This window comes from Cyprinodon tularosa, unplaced genomic scaffold (assembly GCF_016077235.1).
Source record: "Cyprinodon tularosa strain WSP-4 unplaced genomic scaffold, ASM1607723v1 ctg266, whole genome shotgun sequence".
NCBI lineage: Eukaryota > Metazoa > Chordata > Actinopteri > Cyprinodontiformes > Cyprinodontidae > Cyprinodon > Cyprinodon tularosa.
The window spans coordinates 850,189-870,198 of NW_024038970.1; the positions used below are offsets into that span (position 1 = coordinate 850,189).

Below are 20,010 nucleotides of genomic sequence, written 5' to 3' on the forward strand. Positions count from 1 at the left end.
AAATTGGAAAATTTTAAGATTGTTGCATATTTCATTAGCATTGTGTTGGGGCGATGGGGACAGGCGGGGCTTGAAAATTCCCCCTTGTCCAAAGTGGGGAATGACAGAAAAAGTTTGAGAACCACTGCACTAAGGCAAAGATTGTTGCTTTGGCAAAGCAGGAGAGTCGCACTGCCAGTAGTGTAGTTGTTAAAAAAAAAAGAAAGAAGGGTTTTTTTTTTGTTTTTTTTTTGGGAGCATACAAAGCCTAATTAATATAGTCTATTAACAGGGATGGGCAACTTCCATGATAAAGATGGCCAAATTGTTTTCAACACGACCAAATTTTATATGAATTTATATCTGTTTACTGCACCATCATATAACTATTTCCTGCAATGAATGCATTTTAATATGTCCTTAGGCAAATGACAGACCATTTGCTTTAAAAAAAAAAGTGCAAAAAGGACACACATTCATAACATTATCACTGCCCCTACATAGTTAGCATGGCTATCACTGCCCCTTCATAGTTAGCATGGCTATCACTGCCCCTACATAGTTAGCATGGCTATCACTGCCCCTACACAGTCAGCATGGCTATCACTGCCCCTTCATAGTTAGCATGGCTATCACTGCCCCTACACAGTTAGCATGGCTATCACTGCCCCTACATAGTTAGCATGGCTATCACTGCCCCTACACAGTTAGCATGGCTATCACTGCCCCTACACAGTTAGCATGGCTATCACTGCCCCTGCATAGTTAGCATGGCTATCACTGCCCCTACACAGTTAGCATGGCTATCACTGCCCCTGCATAGTTAGCATGGCTATCACTGCCCCTACACAGTCAGCATGGCTATCACTGCCCCTTCATAGTTAGCATGGCTATCACTGCCCCTTCATAGTTAGCATGGCTATCACTGCCCCTTCATAGTTAGCATGGCTATCACTGCCCCTACATAGTTAGCATGGCTATCACTGCCCCTACATAGTTAGCATGGCTATCACTGCCCCTACAGAGTTAGCATGGCTATCACTGCCCCTACAGAGTTAGTATGGCTATCACTGCCCCTACATAGTTAGCATGGCTATCACTGCCCCTTCATAGTTAGCATGGCTATCACTGCCCCTTCATAGTTAGCATGGCTATCACTGCTCCTACAGAGTTAGCATAGCTAGCACTGCCCCTACATAGTTAGCATGGCTATCACTGCCCCTTCATAGTTAGCATGGCTATCACTGCCCCTACATAGTTAGCATGGCTATCAGTGCTCCTTCATAGTTAGCATGGCTATCACTGCTCCTAAACAGTTAGCATGGCTATCACTGCCCCTATAGAGTTAGCATGGCTATCACTGCCCCTACACAGTTAGGAACTCATTTCGCACTAGGATCAGCTTCATAGTCATGGCACTTGTTTGATTGTATTTATTTTTCTCAGGCTACTTGTAAGCCCACAGCCACCCAAATGTTGAAAGGGCGCTATTATTGCCATTACTTAAGTGGGCCCGTGTAGATGGGAAAATGCCACGACCCAAAATCATTCCCAGTCTGAGCCTTCCTGCGTCTACAACCGCGCAACCCATCACTGTTTTTAGAGCCCTGCTGCTAAAAGACAAATTTATTTTAAACTCCAACAACCAGTTGTTTAATAATCCTTGCTGTACGGATGAATTTATTTCTATACTATCACTAAACATCCTCATTATTTACACCTTTTTGTGAAATACGTCACATTCAGCAATGGATTGTGGGTAATATATTTCAATAAGGATAATAAAGGATCCAGAGGTGGAAGAGTAAGTAAAGGGCAAAGGGCCTTGGAAGGTTCTGTCTGACCCGACTGAAAGGGGCCCTATCTAGAATCACACCCTGTGGTTAAACCTCCTGTTTCAGACAACAACACTGAAACCTTCACTACAAAACATCTAAATCTAAACATGTAATTTTTTTCTTAAATTAAGTGCATTTTTTCTTGAATTAAGGAGGTTTGACACTTTGCCAATGCCACAAGACAATTAACATTTGAAATAAGAAAAAACAATTGCATTGTCTTTATTAAAGTGAATATTATCTAATTATCTAATTTTAAGAATAAAAAGACTAATTCCGTTAGCAGATCATTTTATCTACCCGCTCAAATTAAGGCTAAATACACTTAATCTAAGAAATTTTTACGTATTTCTTGTGTTCTTTTCATTCCTGTTGTGAAACTTGATAAATATTTGTATGATTTCATAGCGGTGGATTCAGTCAGCAGATCCTGGACAATCCTCCAGTTTCCAAATGACGACTTCTTGTTGGGATTCTTGAAATAATTAGATTTCTTATCTGTCTTCCATGAACGGTGAAATATGGGCTTCGTGGGAAATAGAACCTGACATTCAGACATGAGTCTGATTTAAAAACCATCCTTTTCACCCGCTGTGGGTTTAAATAAGACTTAAAGTTTGAACTTGGATGGAGAGGCTCCTAACTCTGATCGCCTCATCATAATGTGACCTCAGGCGACTCCAGCAGCGGACGGCAGCTCGGCTACTCTGGCTTTAATTAGCTTTCTGCTGCTGCAGCGTTCGATGGCGTATTGATCCGACCGTCTGTGGAGGGTGGGAGGGAGCGGGCCGTCCCCCAGATTGCTGCTGATCGCACTCGCTCAGTAGCCGCTCATCAGTTCACACCTTTAAGTTAGACCTGATTACCACGGTAACCGATTCAGGTCATGTAAAGTTCACGCTAGTGAACATGACTCACTACTAGCATCCCGGATCTCTGGTCGTCTGTTCATGGCTCCAGCTTCCTCCTCCAGTTAATTATTCATTGAAAATATCATTTTTATTCTAATTATAAATTGTAGTCATAATGTGAAAATGATCGCAAATCAATAATTTCTCTTGTTCTTTTTTTTAGTTTTTTTGTTTTTTTCAGCACTAGTGGCTTGTTATTCTTTTTCTTTTTTGAGAAATTTCTCTTCTTGATCTTCTTAACTTTTACATTTTACAATTTAATGAAAGCGAATAATATGGATTAAAGAAAAAATTATACTTAAAAAAGTAGAATAGATAAAAATAAAGTGATATTAAAAACAAACAAACACCATGGCCAGAATTATCCTCCCTTCAGACCTGTGATTAAACTCCTTTTTTCCTTTTTCATGAAATCCATTTAGTCTTTTCCTCCATATGAAGCTGCTGAGTCTTTCTGTTGGGATATTTTCTGTGATGTGCAGCCATTGTCTGTTTGTTTGGGTTTCACTCCTAAACACTCTGAGATTTTTAGAATATCTCAGTTCTTCTGATGCATAGTTTCCTGCAGGAAGAAAGCTTGAGGAGAACGTTGCATCTGATGCATCAACATCTTGCAGACAGATGAGCGAATCGTATCCTCACAACTCCAAAACTGTCTGTTTGGTGCAAATTCATGTTTTTCTCAGACTCTCCATGGTTGTTGGCTTTTAGTTTGCTTACTGGGAGTTTGTGGTGTGATAAAAAAAATATTCCAGTTTTCTTTTTTTTGTTTTTGGAAAAAATCCAAATCTAGATAAGTCATTTTTTTCTTCAAATAAGTGCATTTGTTCTTGGATTGAGGTGGAAAAACAGACATTTTGCAAATGGAACAAGATGATTTATTTCAAGTTGTTTTTACCTAATTATCTTATTTAAGTAAAAATATTAATTCCACTGGCAAACTATCTCATTCAAATTAAGGATAAATACACTTAATTTAAGAAAGTTTTACTTATATATGATAATTTTTCCAGTGCTGCAAAAAGCATCTAGAAATAAGTCAACATGTCTTAAATTAAGTGTATTAACCCTTAATCTGAGCAGGTAAATAAAATGATCTGCCAGTGGAATGAGTGTTTATACTATTAAAATAAGATTATTAGAAAACATGCACTTGAAAAAAGACAATGCAGTTATTTTTTCTTATGTTATTCCATTGGAAAAATGTCTCACCTCCTCAATACAAGAAAAAAATGCACTTATTTCAATAAAAAACATATAGATTTTGTTTTTTTGTAGTGTTGAATTTCCTCCCCCTGCTCTCCTTCGCTGCACGTCTCTTTCTGCAGTCAGGAGACAATCTGGGATGGATTTTATTTATGGTGGAACTAAATCGGGGCCATAAAGTTTGTTCAAAGAAATGTTTTTGAACCGGAAAATAAATATTTAGAAATGTTTTAACTGAAACCGAAATGTTTAAGATAATTTTTTTATATTCAGTGTCAGAGAGCTGATCCCTTGGTGTGGGGGCGGGGCTTTGATCACATGGCTTTGGAATGATGACTGACAGTTTTGGTGATTGGAATAAATGTGCCCATCTGATGCATTCAGGAACCGTGGGAACTTTGGATATTTTAAAAAGAAAACAATGACAAATTTGTGCAGCTTTTCAGTCCACGTTGGTTATTTCCAATCCTCTGAGTGCAGTGGAACCACTGACTGCAGCAGCTGCTGGTATTCTAGTATTCTAGACCAGTGCAGCAGGTTAGTTCTCTGAACCAGTCATAGAAACTTTGGATATTGATGATGTTTTAAGGACATTTATAGTTCCTATGCTTCCTGAATGCTGGGAATATTTAATGGAGGCAGCTGAACTGTCTTTATGCTCTAAGCCCCGCCCCCATGCCAAAGGATCAGCAGTGGAACAAAAATAAAAAACAACCTGAAAGCTCATTTGAAACATTTCTGAAATGATGATATTTTGACCAAACTTCTGGCTCCAAGCTGCTGGTTTAGAAGCAGCTCTGATCAATCGGTCCAATACGGGAAGCTATGATACAGGAACCAGACCTATGAACGACACAGTTTGGTTCTGGGGTTTGGTTCCGGTTCACTGATGGATAGAAAACCTGTTAGCATGGCTGAGTCTGGATTTGACAGGAAATGGTGTTAAAACGAGGAGATCAGACATGATCAGGATTGAATCCAAATGTTCTCTATGCATCATATTTCTACATCACCCTGCCAATAGGAACCAGGCAGATGGACTTTATCTGGAACTAAAGTGAATCTTTTCTTTTGAATGGGTGAAATGACCTGGATGGAACAGGGACCTGCTGAAGTGGTGTGAGCGCATCAGTGTGAACTTTGACAGCTCTTCCTCTGCCACAGCTCAGCGAGTCTTCCTCGAGGTCAGTTGGTTTGTGACTGATGTGCTCCAGAGTTAAAGCACCTCAGTGACCTGTGTGCTGCTTTCGTTTTGTCCTGCCTCAGGCTCTGGACTGCTTCACCGCCATGCTGTCCCTCCCTGCTAGCAGACTGCGAATGGCCGAGATCATCGGAAGCAAGCTCAACATCTCCAAGGAGAAGGTCTGTCCCAGAAAGCAGAAAGTTTTCTGATGGGAAGCAGGTGAAGGTCAGGAGCTGACCGAGGCTTTGTTTCCAGGCGCAGCACTTCTGCCAGCTGTATCAGCCCAGCGTCTCTCTGACCGAGCTGCAGGCGGCGGTGGGCAGAGCCGCTCTGACCCGGAAGCAGGCCGAGGCCGTGCAGCTGAGCTTGTAAGTGGGGCACCCTGCCCGCTCGCCTTATTTCCACCGCTCCGCCTCCAGAGCTGAGCAGACCCCTGCTGGTGAATTGAACCAACATCAAATTGATTTTCAACTATCTGCTGGTAAACAGTCATCTAATGGTTCAGCGGTCCAAATAGTCCCATTGATCCACCCAGAGGCAGGAAGGAGCGGGTGATAACCTCTGGCCTGGAAATATGTTCCACTGGCACGCTCCTATCAGCCAGAACATTATGACCACCCAGGCATGGTTCAATAGGGGCTTTGGAAAGGCATCATGTCTGCTGTGTGTTTCAGCCAATGCAGTAAGCAGACGTTCGCCGCCACCCGACCAGCCGCCGTCCTGCTGGAGCAGCTGGCTGTCTGTGTGGCGAAGGGGGAGCCAGTCCTCCTGGTTGGAGAGACCGGAACAGGAAAGACCTCCACCGTGCAACACCTGGCCTCCATCACTGGTGAGTTCAGGCTGTCTGGAGCCTCCCTGCTGGCTCCTTCTCTCCTAACGCCTTCTGATGTCGCCTTAATTCAGGTCACAAGCTGCGTGTGGTGAACATGAACCAGCAGAGTGACACCGCCGACCTTCTTGGAGGGTGAGTGAACCTCTGAAAGGTGCTCAATCATCGTGAGCAGATGAGTCACATGGTGAACATCACTGGAGCACAGTGCTCCGCTGGTCCCTGTTTGGCAGGAAAAACTTTCTCCTCTTTTACAGAACTAAATGCTGCAGATGAATAAAATAAAAGCATAAATTAAACCCAGTTTACAAAATGTCACCAGGAAATCTGTAGTTATAATCCTGGTGCTGCTGTTCTCCAGTCTGGAAGTCAGTTAAAGCCTCAGGATGCTCTAATCCAGAGATACGCAGGTCCACTGACTGTGGGCTCATTGGGGTTAAACCGCACACATAAAAAACAGAACGGTTATAAAAAAAAAAACATTTTTTTTTATTGCTTTCAATTAAAAAAATATAATTGAACTCTGCAGCAAATGAGATTCCTGCTAAAGGTGCAGAATATTTTCAGGATTATATAGATCAGCTGCAATTAGAGGATCTAATAAAGCAGTTAGTTCAAACTTCTGGGTTCATTAGAGGAAGGCTGACTTTTATATGCATCCATGTGGGCCGTGCATATCTACGCAACACTAGTCTAAACTCAGGGAAGCTGGCTTCAGTTTGACCGGCAGTTTTCTGTTTGGTCCTAGTGCTCATCAAATGCCTGTGTACTTGTAGCTTAACATTGTTTTTGGACAGTAAAACCTGCAAGGGACCAAAACAGACATTTGAAAAAGTGCAGGGGACACATCCCCCCTCATTTCTCCTCTCTCTGCCTGCAGCTGTCATGATCAATCCCTGTAAAATCTATTTTCCTCTCATGTCGATGAGGAAAGCGGATTTAAATGGGAGCAATGGAGCAATTTCTTTATATACTAACAATTCAATTCAGTTTATTTCTATAGCTCCAATTCACAACACATGTCATCTCAAGGCACTTTCCAGTTCACCAGATCATCCAGTCAGATTGATTCAAAGTTTTCTGTCTAAGGAAAACCAGTTGATTGCATCGACTCATTGACTCTTCAGCAATCCCTCACACTAAGCATGCTTGTAGCGACAGTGGAGAGGAAAAACTCTCTTTTAACAGGAAGAAACCTCCAGCAGAACCAGGCTCAGTGTGAGCGGCCAGGCAGACAAACTCTGAACCAGCTTCCATGTCAGAGGATGAAGAGAGCACATCCAGCCAGTCACAGTCAGAGAAACAGGACTACACTGGAAAACAGGCTGATCTCCAACATCTATAAACAAAGGTGTTGATGGCAGCAATACAGCTGATATTTCTCTCCAGGATGGAGTCACAGCCAAACAGGAACAGACCAGATGAAGCTACTATGAGAAAAAGCAGAGAGAGCAGAACGTTAGAGATTGATCTAATAGATTCTGCAGAGTGGGAGAATAGAGATAGAATGAAGCAGAATGATGAAAAAGGGGTCCCTATGTCCTCCAGCAGTCTAAGCATATGGCAGCATAACTATAGAGATAGCTCAGGATAACCTAAGCCACTCTAACTAGAAGCTTTATCAAAGGAAAGTTTAAAAACGCTGCGTATCCCTGTATGTCCAGGTTAGGGTTTGTTTTCTTACTGATTAAATAAACAAATTTTGTTTTTGTATTACTTCGTTCTGAAATTGTTTGAGTTTGATGTTTTAAAGTTACAGGTTTCAAAGAATAACTCTGTGGTTTATCAGCATAAATAGTTGTGTCAAAGAAATTTATTAAATCAGCAGCTTTACACCATAGTTAGAAACATTAAAGAAGGTTCTTTCTCATTTGTTTCATTCTTTTTTATGAACCTTTGTTGTTTTCATCCTTTTTTATTTTCTTAGCTACAAGCCAGTAGACCACCGTCAGATCCTGCTGCCTCTGCGGGAGGCTTTTGAAGAGCTGTTCTCCCAGACCTACTCACGGAAGCAGAACCTGACCTTCCTGGGCCACGTGCAGACCTGCTTTAGAGAGAAGCGCTGGCAGGATCTGCTTCGACTCATGGACCACGTCTGCAAGTCTGCTCTAGCTAAGGAGCTGGAAGAAAAGGCTGGAGGTAGTCCACCAGAAGGAGGAGACAGGCAGAAGGCTGTAGCTGGTCAGGAAAACACTGACATGGTCTCTTGCTTGCAGATTCCTCTCTACTGGGGCAGTGGGAGGCTCTGACTTTAAAACTGAGCCAGACGCAGCAGCAGATCCGAGCCTGTGAAACGGCCATGGTGTTTGCCTTCGTGGAGGTAAAAACGTCTCCTCAGCCTCTCCTTCTTGCACGCTCACCGCTGCATCACTGATCTTCGTTCTGTGTTCTGCAGGGCTCTTTAGCCCAGGCTGTGAAGAAGGGCCACTGGATCCTGCTGGATGAGATCAACCTGGCAGCAGCAGAGACCCTGGAGTGTCTGAGCGGACTGCTGGAGGGCAGTGCTGGCTCTCTGGTCCTGCTTGACCGTGGAGACACAGGTGAGGCTGTCGATGCTCTCAGGGCTGAGATCATGGAATCAGCTCCACTTTAGCTGGATTGTTCTCAACTAATCCCTGAAATAAGCTTAGCAGCAAAACCAGTCAGCAATCATTTCAGAGCATCTAAATGATCCACGGTCTGCAGACTGTGACATGTTCAGGTTTAACGTCACCAGCAGTGGATGCAGGTGAATGGTAGATAAACCACACAGGGCCTGCAGAGCGCTGATCTGATCAGGAATCAGGTCTTCATCGTTCCTCTCTGCAGGAATCCAGTCAGGATGGATATTTTCTACTCTACTGATGGTTATGGATCATTCCAGCCTTTCTGTCATCCGTTCACCTCCAAGAAGATCAGGGTCTTTGATTGCTTTAAGGCTGCAGCTGTCTGTCTATTTCCAATCATTTACTAAGAGACACGTTTAGTAAGCTAAAACTTTTTTCTTTAGAGTTAAATAATCAGAGTGACATACAGTCTTCCAGGTAAAATGCATCAGTATGATAGTATGTGGTCTGCCCTTCTCAACTGGCTAACGGTAAAGTAAACTTTAGATCGGTGTGGCATATCAATATATTTGTTGTATGTTTTACAAAAAAAAACCTCAATAAAATGTGCATGAGAAAAAAATTATAATCAGAGATCAAATGTGCTTTTTGATTTTACAGAATCTTAAGCAGGTGAAGCTGAAAATGTCCCTTTTGGCCTTTGAATGGAGCAAATTATTTTAATGATAAATAGAAAATGTTTTTATTTTTTAATGTATAATTCTATTCAGTTTATTTCTGTAGCACCAATTCACATCATGTCATCTCAAGGCAATCCCTCACACTAAGCATAACAAATGGGTAGAATGGTCATTAGATAAGAGAAGTGAAGGAAGAGTGGTTTCTGTAAAGGAAGCCAAGCTCTGCCTTGACTTTAGATTACAGCTTTAAAATGTGGATGGAGAAGGAAACGTTTCCAACCAGATGCCCAAGTATTTATATGCAGTGACTCGTTCTTAAAAAAAAAACAAAAAAAACGCTTGCATGTGGAGATGTTGGGAACTGTTATGTTTTAGTTTTGGCTAAATTTCAACTTCCAACACATGTAGAAGAAGTTAAATGTGTATCGATGAGATGCTAAATGTTGGTAATGTTGGTACGGAATGTCACTAATGTTACGTTCTTGCTCTTTAGAGCCTCTGGTTCGCCATCCGGACTTCCGCCTCTTTGCATGCATGAACCCAGCGACTGATGTTGGGAAGAGGAACCTTCCTCTGGGGCTCAGGAACAGGTCAGCTTCTGTGATGTGTTGCTGTTTCCTGTATGTGGTCGCTGAGCTTTTATCAGCACATGCATGAAGGCAAGCAGTCCTCTCACATCTGATCTGTCATCCATTCTGCGCAGATTTCCAAGACTGGAAAATGCATGTTTACATAAAGCCCCATTTGCACCACCCTTTTCAATTCTATTCAGTTTATTTCTATAGTGCCGCTTCACAACACATCATCCCAAAGCACTTTACAGTTCAACCAGATCATCCAGTCAGACTGATTGAAAGTTTTCTATCTAAGGAAAACCAGCTAATTGGATTGACTCTTCAGCAATCCCTCACACTAAGCATGCTTGTAGCGACAGTGGAGAGGAAAAACTCCCTTTTTGTACATAAATCTTTCCTTCTGATACTTTGTGAAGGTAAATCTGTGTTTTTCATGGTCTAATATTGTTTCACAAACCTAATAAAAATAATGTAGCAGTTTAATAATGGAGAAGCTTTTAGTCAGCTTTCTATTTTTTTAATATATAAAAACTACTTATCTTCTGAGAATGTTTATTTAAGAGCAACTATGCAAACTAACAAACACCTAGAAAAAATAGACTATATTCTATTATTTTCCATGTGAATCCCAGGTTGTTCATTCTTCTTTGCCTTTTATAAAAAGTGTTTAAATCAGTGCTAGCTGTCTTCATCCATGCTGGCTCAGATCCTGACCTTTGGAAAAGGAGGCAGGGAAAGCAGAATAAAGCTTTTATCTTGCACAACAAATATATATTATTATATTTTGAAATATTTTAAATTTTAATTTAAACTTAAATTCTAAAAATATATATATATATTGAGCAGCCGCCGCTGCTTCCAGCTGTTGTGAATGTAAATGCAGGTCTGAGGTCAGATAGGCTGAGTAGCTGGAAGGTAAAAGTGTCTGTGTGGGTTTGGGGGCGGGGTCTAGGTTTACTGAGCTGTATGTGCATGAGCTGGAGAACGAGGGAGACCTGAGGATCCTCGTCTCTGACTACCTCAAGTGTTTGAACCCGCAGAAGAGCGTCATCAGCGGCATCATAAGGTCAGCTTCAACCTGTTCTACAGCAGCTGGACTGCACTGGGTTCCTATCGGTCAACGATTGTGGTTGTTTGCAGTTTTTATTTGGCGGCGCGGAAGGAGGCCTCGTCCCGCCTGCTGGACGGAACCGGCCACAGACCCCACTACAGCCTGCGCACTCTGTGCAGGGCTCTGAGCTACGCGGCAGCGAACCCCTGCCACAGCGTCCAGCGTTCGCTCTATGAGGTCAGACTGGCTGAGCAGCATTTCCTGTTTCACTTTGAGTCAGAAGGTTTGAGGTCTGTTGTGAGCTTCCATCCTCCTCTTCTTCAGGGCTTCTGCATGAGCTTCCTCACCCAGCTGGACAGGAGCTCCCACCCTCTGGTCCAGAACCTGGTGTGTCAGCACATTCTAATGGGGAACACCAAGTGCCTGAAACAAGTAAGGTTCAAACTGTCGGTAAGATGTGGATATGCATTAGGTTTTATTTTATCCACTGCTTTAGAATCCTTTAAATCCCTGTTATGATATCATAGCAGGTTTCTCTGATGGAGCTACTACCTGCTAGCTGTAGATTCCCCGTCTGACAGGATCAGAGCTCAAGTCTGACGGGATCAGACCTAAAGTCTGACAGGGAATCTACTGCTAGTAGCTTCATCAGAGAAACCGGATCAGACCTAAAATCTGACAGGATCAGATCTAAAATGTTGGTGGTTCTTCTCTGCAGGCCATCCCAGCTCCACCGGGCCGGGCCTGTGTTCAGATGGAGGGCTACTGGGTTCCCCAGGGAGAACTGGAGCCTGCACTGGACCCCAGCTACATCCTCACTGCTTCAGTGAAGCTCAACCTCCGGGACCTTTCCAGAGTGGTCTCTGCAGGGTAGGACGACTCAAACCCCAATCCTGACTCACTGTTCTAACGTCCCTGGATCAGGTGGTCCGATCCTCTGAGCCAGCTCCCATGTCAGAGGATGAAGAGAGCACATCCAGTTAGTCACAGTCAGAGAAACAGGACTACACTGGAAAACAGGCCAAGCTCCAACATCTATAATCAAAGGTGTTGATGGCAGCAGCACAGCTGATATTTCTCTCCAGGATGGAGTCACAGCCAAACAGGAACAGACCAGATGAAGCTACTATGAGAAAAAGCAGAGAGAGCAGAACGTTAGAGATTGAACTAACAGATTCTGCAGAGTGGGAGAATAGAGATAGAATGAAGCAGAATGATGAAAAAGGGGTCCCTATGTCCTCCAGCAGTCTAAGCCTATAGCAGCATAACATCAAATGTTTGCCATTTTCTCGAAAAATTAACCTATCCAGTCTAATCAAACTATTTAAAAGAAAACCTTCCATTAAGGGTTTATTGACATCTTTTTAAAATTTTTCCTAACTAGTGGTGTTCTTTTATGTGTGACGAAGATTCAGCAAACCAGTTAAACTTACATTTGAATGCAAATGTTTCCTCCACAACTAGTTTTCAGTTACCCCTGCACTGATGCAGACTCACAAACTGAGGGTTAGTGTTTAGGGGTCGGCTTAGGATTAAGCCTTTACTGGTGGAGAGGAAAAACGACGTTCAAGGTTTTATTCACTAAAGCACTGCCTCCTGCTGTCAGCTCAGAGGTTCCATCCACTCATCATAGACACTGTTGGTCTCCGTGTTTTTGGGCCGATCAGCATTTGTTTGAACTGGAGAGATAACCATTAATGCTACATAAACACAGCTGGCATCATTCCTGCTGGACGCCTGACCACTGCTGATCTCAATCGGTTGCTTTTCAATAGAAACTGAACATTTTCATGTTGTTGAGCTCAGATCCAGGAACATCCAGATGGGCCCAGAAAACCATGTCCTTTAAAAAAAATGGAATCCAATTAAAGCAATGCATCATTAAATCCAGCAACAAACCAAGCCCACAGCATGATGGTGGCTCCACTGTGCCTGTCAGTTGTTATTCAAAGAAGATCGGTCAGAGACGTAGTGATTGTTTTTAAAACAGAAGTATTTTATCCAGGTGAACTTTTATTGCACGTTACTCAAGTTATCATGATTTCCCTGGTTTCTGTTAGCAAGGTTTAAACACTCGGCTCCTTCAGTGATGATGCAGTGGTACCAAGTCCTGCATCCAGTCAGAACCATTGTGCGTCTGCTATAGCAGATGATAACACTAGAGATGAGTTCATTGTGCTGCTCTAGTTGTATAATCTTTCCAGCCTGGATCCAGTCACCATGGCGATCCATACTGAATGGCTGTCCTCTCTTAGGGTGGTTCCATTCACACTGGTTATGTGTACACTCAGCTAATGACTAATCCATACCGTGCCCTGCCATAACCTTTACTGAACTGCTTGGACCCCGCAGGACGCACCCAGTGCTGATCCAGGGAGAGACGTCTGTGGGGAAGACCAGCCTCATCCGCTGGTTGGCCACGGCCACCGGAAACCAGTGTGTGAGGATCAACAACCACGAGCACACCGACATCCAGGAGTACATCGGCTGCTACTCCTCAGACGACCGCGGAAAGCTGGTGTTCAAAGAGGGTAGGAGTGATAAAACCTGCAACTATCCTGACATAAAGACTCAGTCTTTACTTTTAAGCTAATTCTCCTTCGACCTGTTGTGTGAATGTTGTCCAGGTGTTCTGATCGACGCCATGAGGAAAGGCTACTGGGTGATCCTGGATGAGCTGAACCTGGCCCCCACCGACGTCCTGGAGGCTCTCAACAGGCTGCTGGATGATAACCGGGAGCTGTTTGTGGCCGAGACTCAGGAAGTCATCAAGGCTCATCCTAGATTCATGCTGTTTGCAACCCAGAATCCTCCAGGTCTCTACGGCGGCAGGAAGGTACTTCATAGACGCACAGAACACCGTTAACGAATTACAGAGTCTGGAGGATGAGAGCTGCTGCAAGAATTCAATCCGTTTAATCTCTATGGCATCATTTCACAACTCCTGTCGTCTGAAGAGATGGTTCAATCAGATTGGTGAAAAAAAACGTTCTAAGAAATCCAGGTGATTCAAAGCCGAAGAACAGAGTTCAAGAACTCAGAGGCTGAAATATCAAAAGAGCATAGAAACCCTGATCCTTCCAGATCCTCATCCGTTTGGTTCTTCTGCGTGATATTAAATCCCTCTGGAGGCGATTGGGTCCAAGTTCAAATCCCTTTAATCTCAGTCAAATTCAACCGAATCTAATACAAATCTAAATATATTTATACAGCACTTTACAACAACCAGCAGGTGCCCAAACTGTCACAGCAAACACTAAAAAAGTTGAACATAGAAAACGGTAAAATCATATAGAAGCAAATGAATGAAATGGTCAAACCACTGCTCTGCACTCTGGAAAAACAATCTAGAAATAATTAACAATGTCTTAAATCAAGTGTATTTATCCTAATTTTATTAGATTAATAAGATGCTTTGCCGATTCAATTAGTATTTTTACTCTTGAAATAAGATAATTAGATAATATGTGCTTCTAATAAGACGATGCCAATGAAACAAGACCATATACATTTAAAATCAGAAAAAGCAATTGCTAAGTATTTCACTTACATCCTCCATTCAAAACAAAATGGATTAATTATAAGAAAAAATGACTTATTCAGGTTTAACATTGTTTACAGTGTATTATAAGCCTGATCAGATGTGTCTTCAGTTTGGACCTAATAGAGCGATATCTGCAGCAGTGCAGATATTCAGGGCTAACGTGTTCCAGAGTCTCAGGGCAGTACCAGCTAAAGCCTGATCACCGTTTATACCTAGACCAGGCGATTCCTAAAACCAGCTGACTTCAACATAAGCAGTTCTGCTCCTGCCAAGTTAAGATTTCAGACAAATACTCTGGGCGAGTCCATTTAAAGCTTTAAAAACAAAAAATCTAAATTAAATCTAATTTTTTTTCCTTTTAATTCAATTTATGAATTAAAATATTTAGGAAGGCAATATGTAGAAATGACGCACCGAGTCTTTGGCTATGCGTCAAGCGAACCTGCTGCTTTCCTGTCTGTGATGTTTTGCAGAAAGGTTAGCTGTTTCTTAGCTGAGGTTTGTTAGTTAGTGCGGGTTTGTTCATCCCGGAGCGACTGGCATGGTCACTACCGCGCTGCGCTATCTGCAGCCACTCTATCTGGACCAGGAACCTTTTCTGACCCTTTCAGAATACGCCTTTCAATATACTGCCCTATTTCTACTAATAGAACCGCATCCAAATAAACTCCCCCCCCCCCGCCCTGCAGTTCTGATTTTCACTCACCTGTAGTTATGATGTCATTTAGTGTTTCATGTGACAGCTTACTACCCAGTCCGAACCGGAAGCATGATCTGTACCATCAGCTCATTTTTGCAACCTGATAGTCATCCTGGTCGCCCTCGATTTTAATTTGTAAAAAAATACCTAAATTACATTCTTCCCTCCCCAAAAATAGTAAGAGTTTTAAATATAATGTGTTAAAGGTTAATAATGTGTTTCCTGAGAAAATAAATGCCTTAAAATCCTTTCTGTTTTATCCGTTCCCGATCTGATCCTGAAATGGGATCCTAGGATACTTCCAGTGGCTAACTTTTTCAGCTTTGGATTTCATAAATCGAGTCTTTTTGAGTTTTATGTTTTCCTTTCATGTTAACATTATGGTATATGGTGGTAACCTAAAGAAAGAAAAAACTGAAATGCAGATAAACATGGTTTAATCCCATGATGATGTCAGAGAAGCAGTTTAACAAAGAAAATGTAAAAAGGATTCAAATTGTCTCAGAAAAGTCATTAAAAACATTTTTTAAAGGTGTGTATTAGCATTCTTTAGGAATTTAAGGATAGAAATAAGTGATTTTATCACCATAATTACATTATTTATGGAAACCTGGATGTATATTTGGTTGCGCAAATGAGCTGAAGGTACGGATCGGGTGACATGACGCTGCCAAACTGCAACCTGAGATTAATACTGCAACTACAGAAACTCAGAGGAGCCAAACATGCGGCATCATTAAAAAAATAAATTAATAAAATATGTTTATTTTTATTTTTTTAAATCACCCTTTTACTCGCTTTGACTGTACTAGTCTGTTAAAGGAGCATTTTCTACAACGAAGGGAAGGTTTTTTTCTACAAAAAAAAGACTTATTTTGCCCCAACTTGTTGGGGCAGCACCAAGTCCAACCACAAAGAGATTAATTGTCTGGATGAAACTAATTATTTTTATGTTTTTGTTGTCTAAAAAAAACAATTACTCCAGTAAAGTAAAGGAACATTTATATACATACAAATTTATAGTTTGTAACTTGACACCTGAGTCTAAAATGAAGCGGGAGCCGATGCAGGGTGTAGAGAACAGGGTGATCTGTACACGTCTCGATGTATTTGTTAGAAGGTGAGCGGAGTAAAGGCTGATAATGAGAGAAATGCATGTGGTGACAGTGGGGAGGAATGACAAACTCTTAACAGCGCTCAGCTTTACTGCAGCTGAGGTCCAGGAAGCAGCTTCACACAGACATGGACTTCCTCTGCTTCCATCCAGGTCCTCTCCAGGGCTTTCAGGAACCGCTTTGTGGAGCTTCACTTTGATGAGCTTCCCAGTGGAGAACTGGAAACCATCCTTCACCAGAGGTGCAGCTTACCTCCATCCTACTGCAGCAAGCTGGTCAAAGTCATGCTGGACCTTCAGGTATTTCTAGGGCTGGGTACCGAACTTCGGTACTTTTATGGTACCGACCGAAATGCTTCGGTTCTACAGAGTATCGAAACATGCCTCGTCTTTCGGTACCAAGTTTCGGTGATTGGCTGGAACACTTAAGGTGATTGCGTCATCCAGGAAAAATACACAGGTGGTCACGCCTACAGCCAGGGTTCATGTGTATCTGTTGTGAACTGGTTGCAGCGTCGCGGAACCCCTTTAAAATGCCCCCCAGGTCAAAAGTGCGGCTTCACTTTATTAAGACTGATGCTAATAGTGCACAATGCAATACATCGTGCACGGAAATAATTTAAGAGCAGAAAGTCGCTCTGTGTTTGACTGCAAGAAGAGCGGACCGCAGCCAGCGCGACCATCCTCCTCTCAGCAGCCCGTGGGCAGAGCAAAGCCAGAGCGGAGTGAATCATGCTGCTTTCAAACTGGACGCAGCAAGAGCAGCAAAATCTCGTCTGCTGCTTCATTTTTGCTGCTTGTACCAGCTTCTGACGCGCTGCTGAAGAAGCTTTGCTGCGCGGTCGCAAAGTGGGTCAGACGCGCGTTGGGCGGAGCTACTCTATCCTTTATTTGCCTTGCAGCTATATTTGCTGTGATCAGTGGGAATAAAGTAGTTTTATTATGTTTTTAAGTGGGAAAATCCACCTGAAAACGTAATCAGTGCAGTCAGTTCATCCTGCCTTCAATATTTCTGTCGGAGCCGCTCAGACCCCCCCCATACCAGCGGTGCGCTGTCAGTAGGATCCCATTCAACGGGCTTGTTTGTCAGACATGGTAATTTTTCTAAAGGAAAACTGCTAAGTAAAACGGTCCTCACAATGTAACAGTGAATATTAGACACTGAATTATTTATTTTTTTATGTAAGAGGAAAAATGTAAATGGAAAAACAGAGCTTAAAATAAAACTCAAGATTTGTACTTTTTTATGTTGTGTAATTTTCTTTTTTTTCGAATTGATATTATAAAACTGGTATCGAAAAAAGTATCGTTCAGGAACCGGTATCGAAGTGAAGGTATCGGTATTGGTACCGGAACCGAAATTTTTTTAACAATACCCAGCCCTAGGTATTTCTGCTGATGTCTTCCCTGTGGTGTGGAAGCAAACGGCGGCTCTAAAGATGCATCTTTCCTCTTCCAGTCTCTGCGCAGAGGATCCTCTGTGTTTGCGGGGAAGCACGGCTTCATCACGCTGAGAGATCTGTTCCGCTGGGCGGAGCGCTACAGGCTGGAGGAGCAGACGCAGGCTTCCCAGGACTGGCTGCAGCATCTAGCAGACGATGGTGAGGCTCACCAGATGCACCCTGAGGCTCCTAAGAGGCGCCCCCCCTGATCCAAGCTGTGTTTGTGTTCAGGCTACATGCTGCTGGCCGGACGGGTGAGGAAGCCGGAGGAGGAGGCCGTCATCCTGGCCACCCTGCAGAAACACTTCAAAAGGACGGTGAACCCAGAGAACCTGTTCTCCCACAAACAGCTCATCAGTCAGTTCAGTAAGAAGCAGCCGCTCCACATGCAGCCTGCAGACGCCGCTGGAGTCTGTGACAATCAGCAGGCTTATTTCCTGTCACCACCAGGCCCCCTCATCGACAGCGGTGCAGGAGTCCCGGACGACTTCCGCCACGTGGTGTGGACCCAGGGTCTGAGGAGGATAGCTGTGCTGATAGGCCGGGCCCTGCACTTCGGGGAGTCGGTTCTGCTCGTAGGAGACACCGGGTCAGCTTCAGACGTTCCTCACCAACTGCTCAGAAAGGCCTTCCAGCCACGCCGTCTTCCAGATGCCTTTCAGTGGCTGAGAAGATTTTTCTTCATCAGTCATGTTAACCCATGCTATCCGTTTCCTCTGCAGATGTGGGAAAACCACCATCTGCCAGCTGTACGCAGCTCTGGCTGGACAGAAGTTCTTCTCTGTCAACTGTCACATGCACATGGAGACCTCTGACTTCCTTGGAGGCCTGCGGCCGGTTCGATACGCCCAGCAGGTACTAATCCACCATTCGGTTCCACCTGTTCTGACCCGCTGGTCTATAATGGTTCTGATGGGCTGACTGGCTGTTATGACCTAATGAGGATCGGAACCAGCTGAGAGTTTATTTTTTATATTTGTTGATTCTGTCATTAAACCAGCCTCCACTGTTCACCTTGTTACTTTACATGCAGCCAGACATGCTGGGAGCAAATAGATCTGCCCATTCTAGGCAGAATACATCTATGGTAATCGGATCTGTTGGTCATTTCTATGTCATGTGTCTTTGGATAGACTGTTGGGGAGGAGGTGCGGCTGTTTGAGTGGACCGATGGACCGCTGGTGCTCGCCATGAAGGAAGGAGGGGTTTTCCTCATGGATGAGATCTCCCTGGCTGACGACTCTGTGCTGGAAAGGCTCAACAGGTAAAGCGAGGAGGATCAGCTCCCTGACAGCCTGGAAAAGCCTGGAATACAGTTTGGGTATTTTCCAGGTCTGAATAAACATCATAGGAAAATAAAAACTATAAATATTGGTATTCCAGGACTTTATTCCAAGTCTCATAGTTTAAGTTTGTATTTGGAAGATCTTCCTTCCTTCTTTCCCTCCTCCCTCTCTCCATGCTTCCTTCCCTCCTCCCTCTCTCCATGCTTCCTTCCCTCCTCCCTCTCTCCATGCTTCCTTCCCTCCTCCCTCTCTCCATGCTTCCTTCCCTCCTCCCTCTCTCCATGCTTCTTTCCCTCCTCCCTCTCTCCATGCTTCCTTCCCTCCTCCCTCTCTCCATGCTTCCTTCCCTCCTCCCTCTCTCCATGCTTCCTTCCCACCTCCCTCTCTCCATGCTTCCTCCCAAACTTCCCACCCTCGCTCTCTCCCTTCCTTGATTCCTTCCTTCCTTCCTTCCTTTGTTGCTTCCTTGCTTCATTCCTCCCTCCTCCCATCTCTCCTTGCTATCTTCCTTCATTTTCTTTGTTGCTTTCTTGCTTCCTTCCTCCCTCCCTCCATCTCTCCTTGCTTTCTCCCTCCTTCCGTCTCTCCTTCCTTCCTTCCTTTTTTGCTTCCTTGCTTCCTTCCTCCCTCCTTCCATCTTTCCTTGCTTACTCCCTCCTTCCTCCCATCTCTCCTTCCTTCCTTCCTTGCTTCCTTGCTTTATTCCTCCCTCCTTCAATCTTTCCTTGCTTTCTCCCTCCTTCCGTCTCTCCTTACTTCCTCCGTCCTTCCCACCCACCCTTGCTCGCTCCCTTCCTTCCATCCTTCCTTGCTTCCTTCCCTACCTCCATCGGTTCCTACCCTCCCTTGCTCCCTCCCTCCTTCCTTCCTTCCTCCCTCCCTCCCTCCCACAGTGTGTCTAAATTTTAGAAGAAGACTCCTCAGTCCTTCTAGCTTAATATCTTTTTAAAACTACTTCAACTCAGGTTCTAAACCTCCATGCTGCAGCAGAAGGTTTTCTCTGCATGGAGTTTGCATGTGGGGGGTCTTTCTGGGTACTCAGACTTCCTCTCACCTGCTTATCCTAACGTGGCTGTTAGGGTGTGTGGGGTGTCTCTGATATGCTGAGGTAGCAGAGGAGCCTGTT

General features: G+C 43.6%; 1 protein-coding gene across 2 annotated transcripts in view; it reads left to right on the forward strand.

Moving 5' to 3' along the window:
* The window catches only part of mdn1 (midasin AAA ATPase 1), an 83,880-nt gene that overhangs the window by 13,782 nt on the left and 50,088 nt on the right, over window positions 1-20,010 (forward strand). For both annotated transcript variants that reach the window (XM_038289210.1, XM_038289209.1), the window contains 21 exons: window positions 5,037-5,118; window positions 5,201-5,296; window positions 5,373-5,485; window positions 5,792-5,946; window positions 6,021-6,081; window positions 7,874-8,085; window positions 8,163-8,266; window positions 8,342-8,486; window positions 9,666-9,762; window positions 10,700-10,813; window positions 10,888-11,035; window positions 11,123-11,230; window positions 11,517-11,668; window positions 13,151-13,329; window positions 13,426-13,634; window positions 16,310-16,456; window positions 17,616-17,757; window positions 17,830-17,964; window positions 18,049-18,187; window positions 18,321-18,453; window positions 18,732-18,862. In XM_038289210.1, coding sequence (XP_038145138.1) covers window positions 5,037-5,118; window positions 5,201-5,296; window positions 5,373-5,485; window positions 5,792-5,946; window positions 6,021-6,081; window positions 7,874-8,085; window positions 8,163-8,266; window positions 8,342-8,486; window positions 9,666-9,762; window positions 10,700-10,813; window positions 10,888-11,035; window positions 11,123-11,230; window positions 11,517-11,668; window positions 13,151-13,329; window positions 13,426-13,634; window positions 16,310-16,456; window positions 17,616-17,757; window positions 17,830-17,964; window positions 18,049-18,187; window positions 18,321-18,453; window positions 18,732-18,862 — 2,802 coding nt within the window. The remainder of the gene's footprint in view (window positions 1-5,036; window positions 5,119-5,200; window positions 5,297-5,372; window positions 5,486-5,791; window positions 5,947-6,020; window positions 6,082-7,873; window positions 8,086-8,162; window positions 8,267-8,341; window positions 8,487-9,665; window positions 9,763-10,699; window positions 10,814-10,887; window positions 11,036-11,122; window positions 11,231-11,516; window positions 11,669-13,150; window positions 13,330-13,425; window positions 13,635-16,309; window positions 16,457-17,615; window positions 17,758-17,829; window positions 17,965-18,048; window positions 18,188-18,320; window positions 18,454-18,731; window positions 18,863-20,010) is intronic.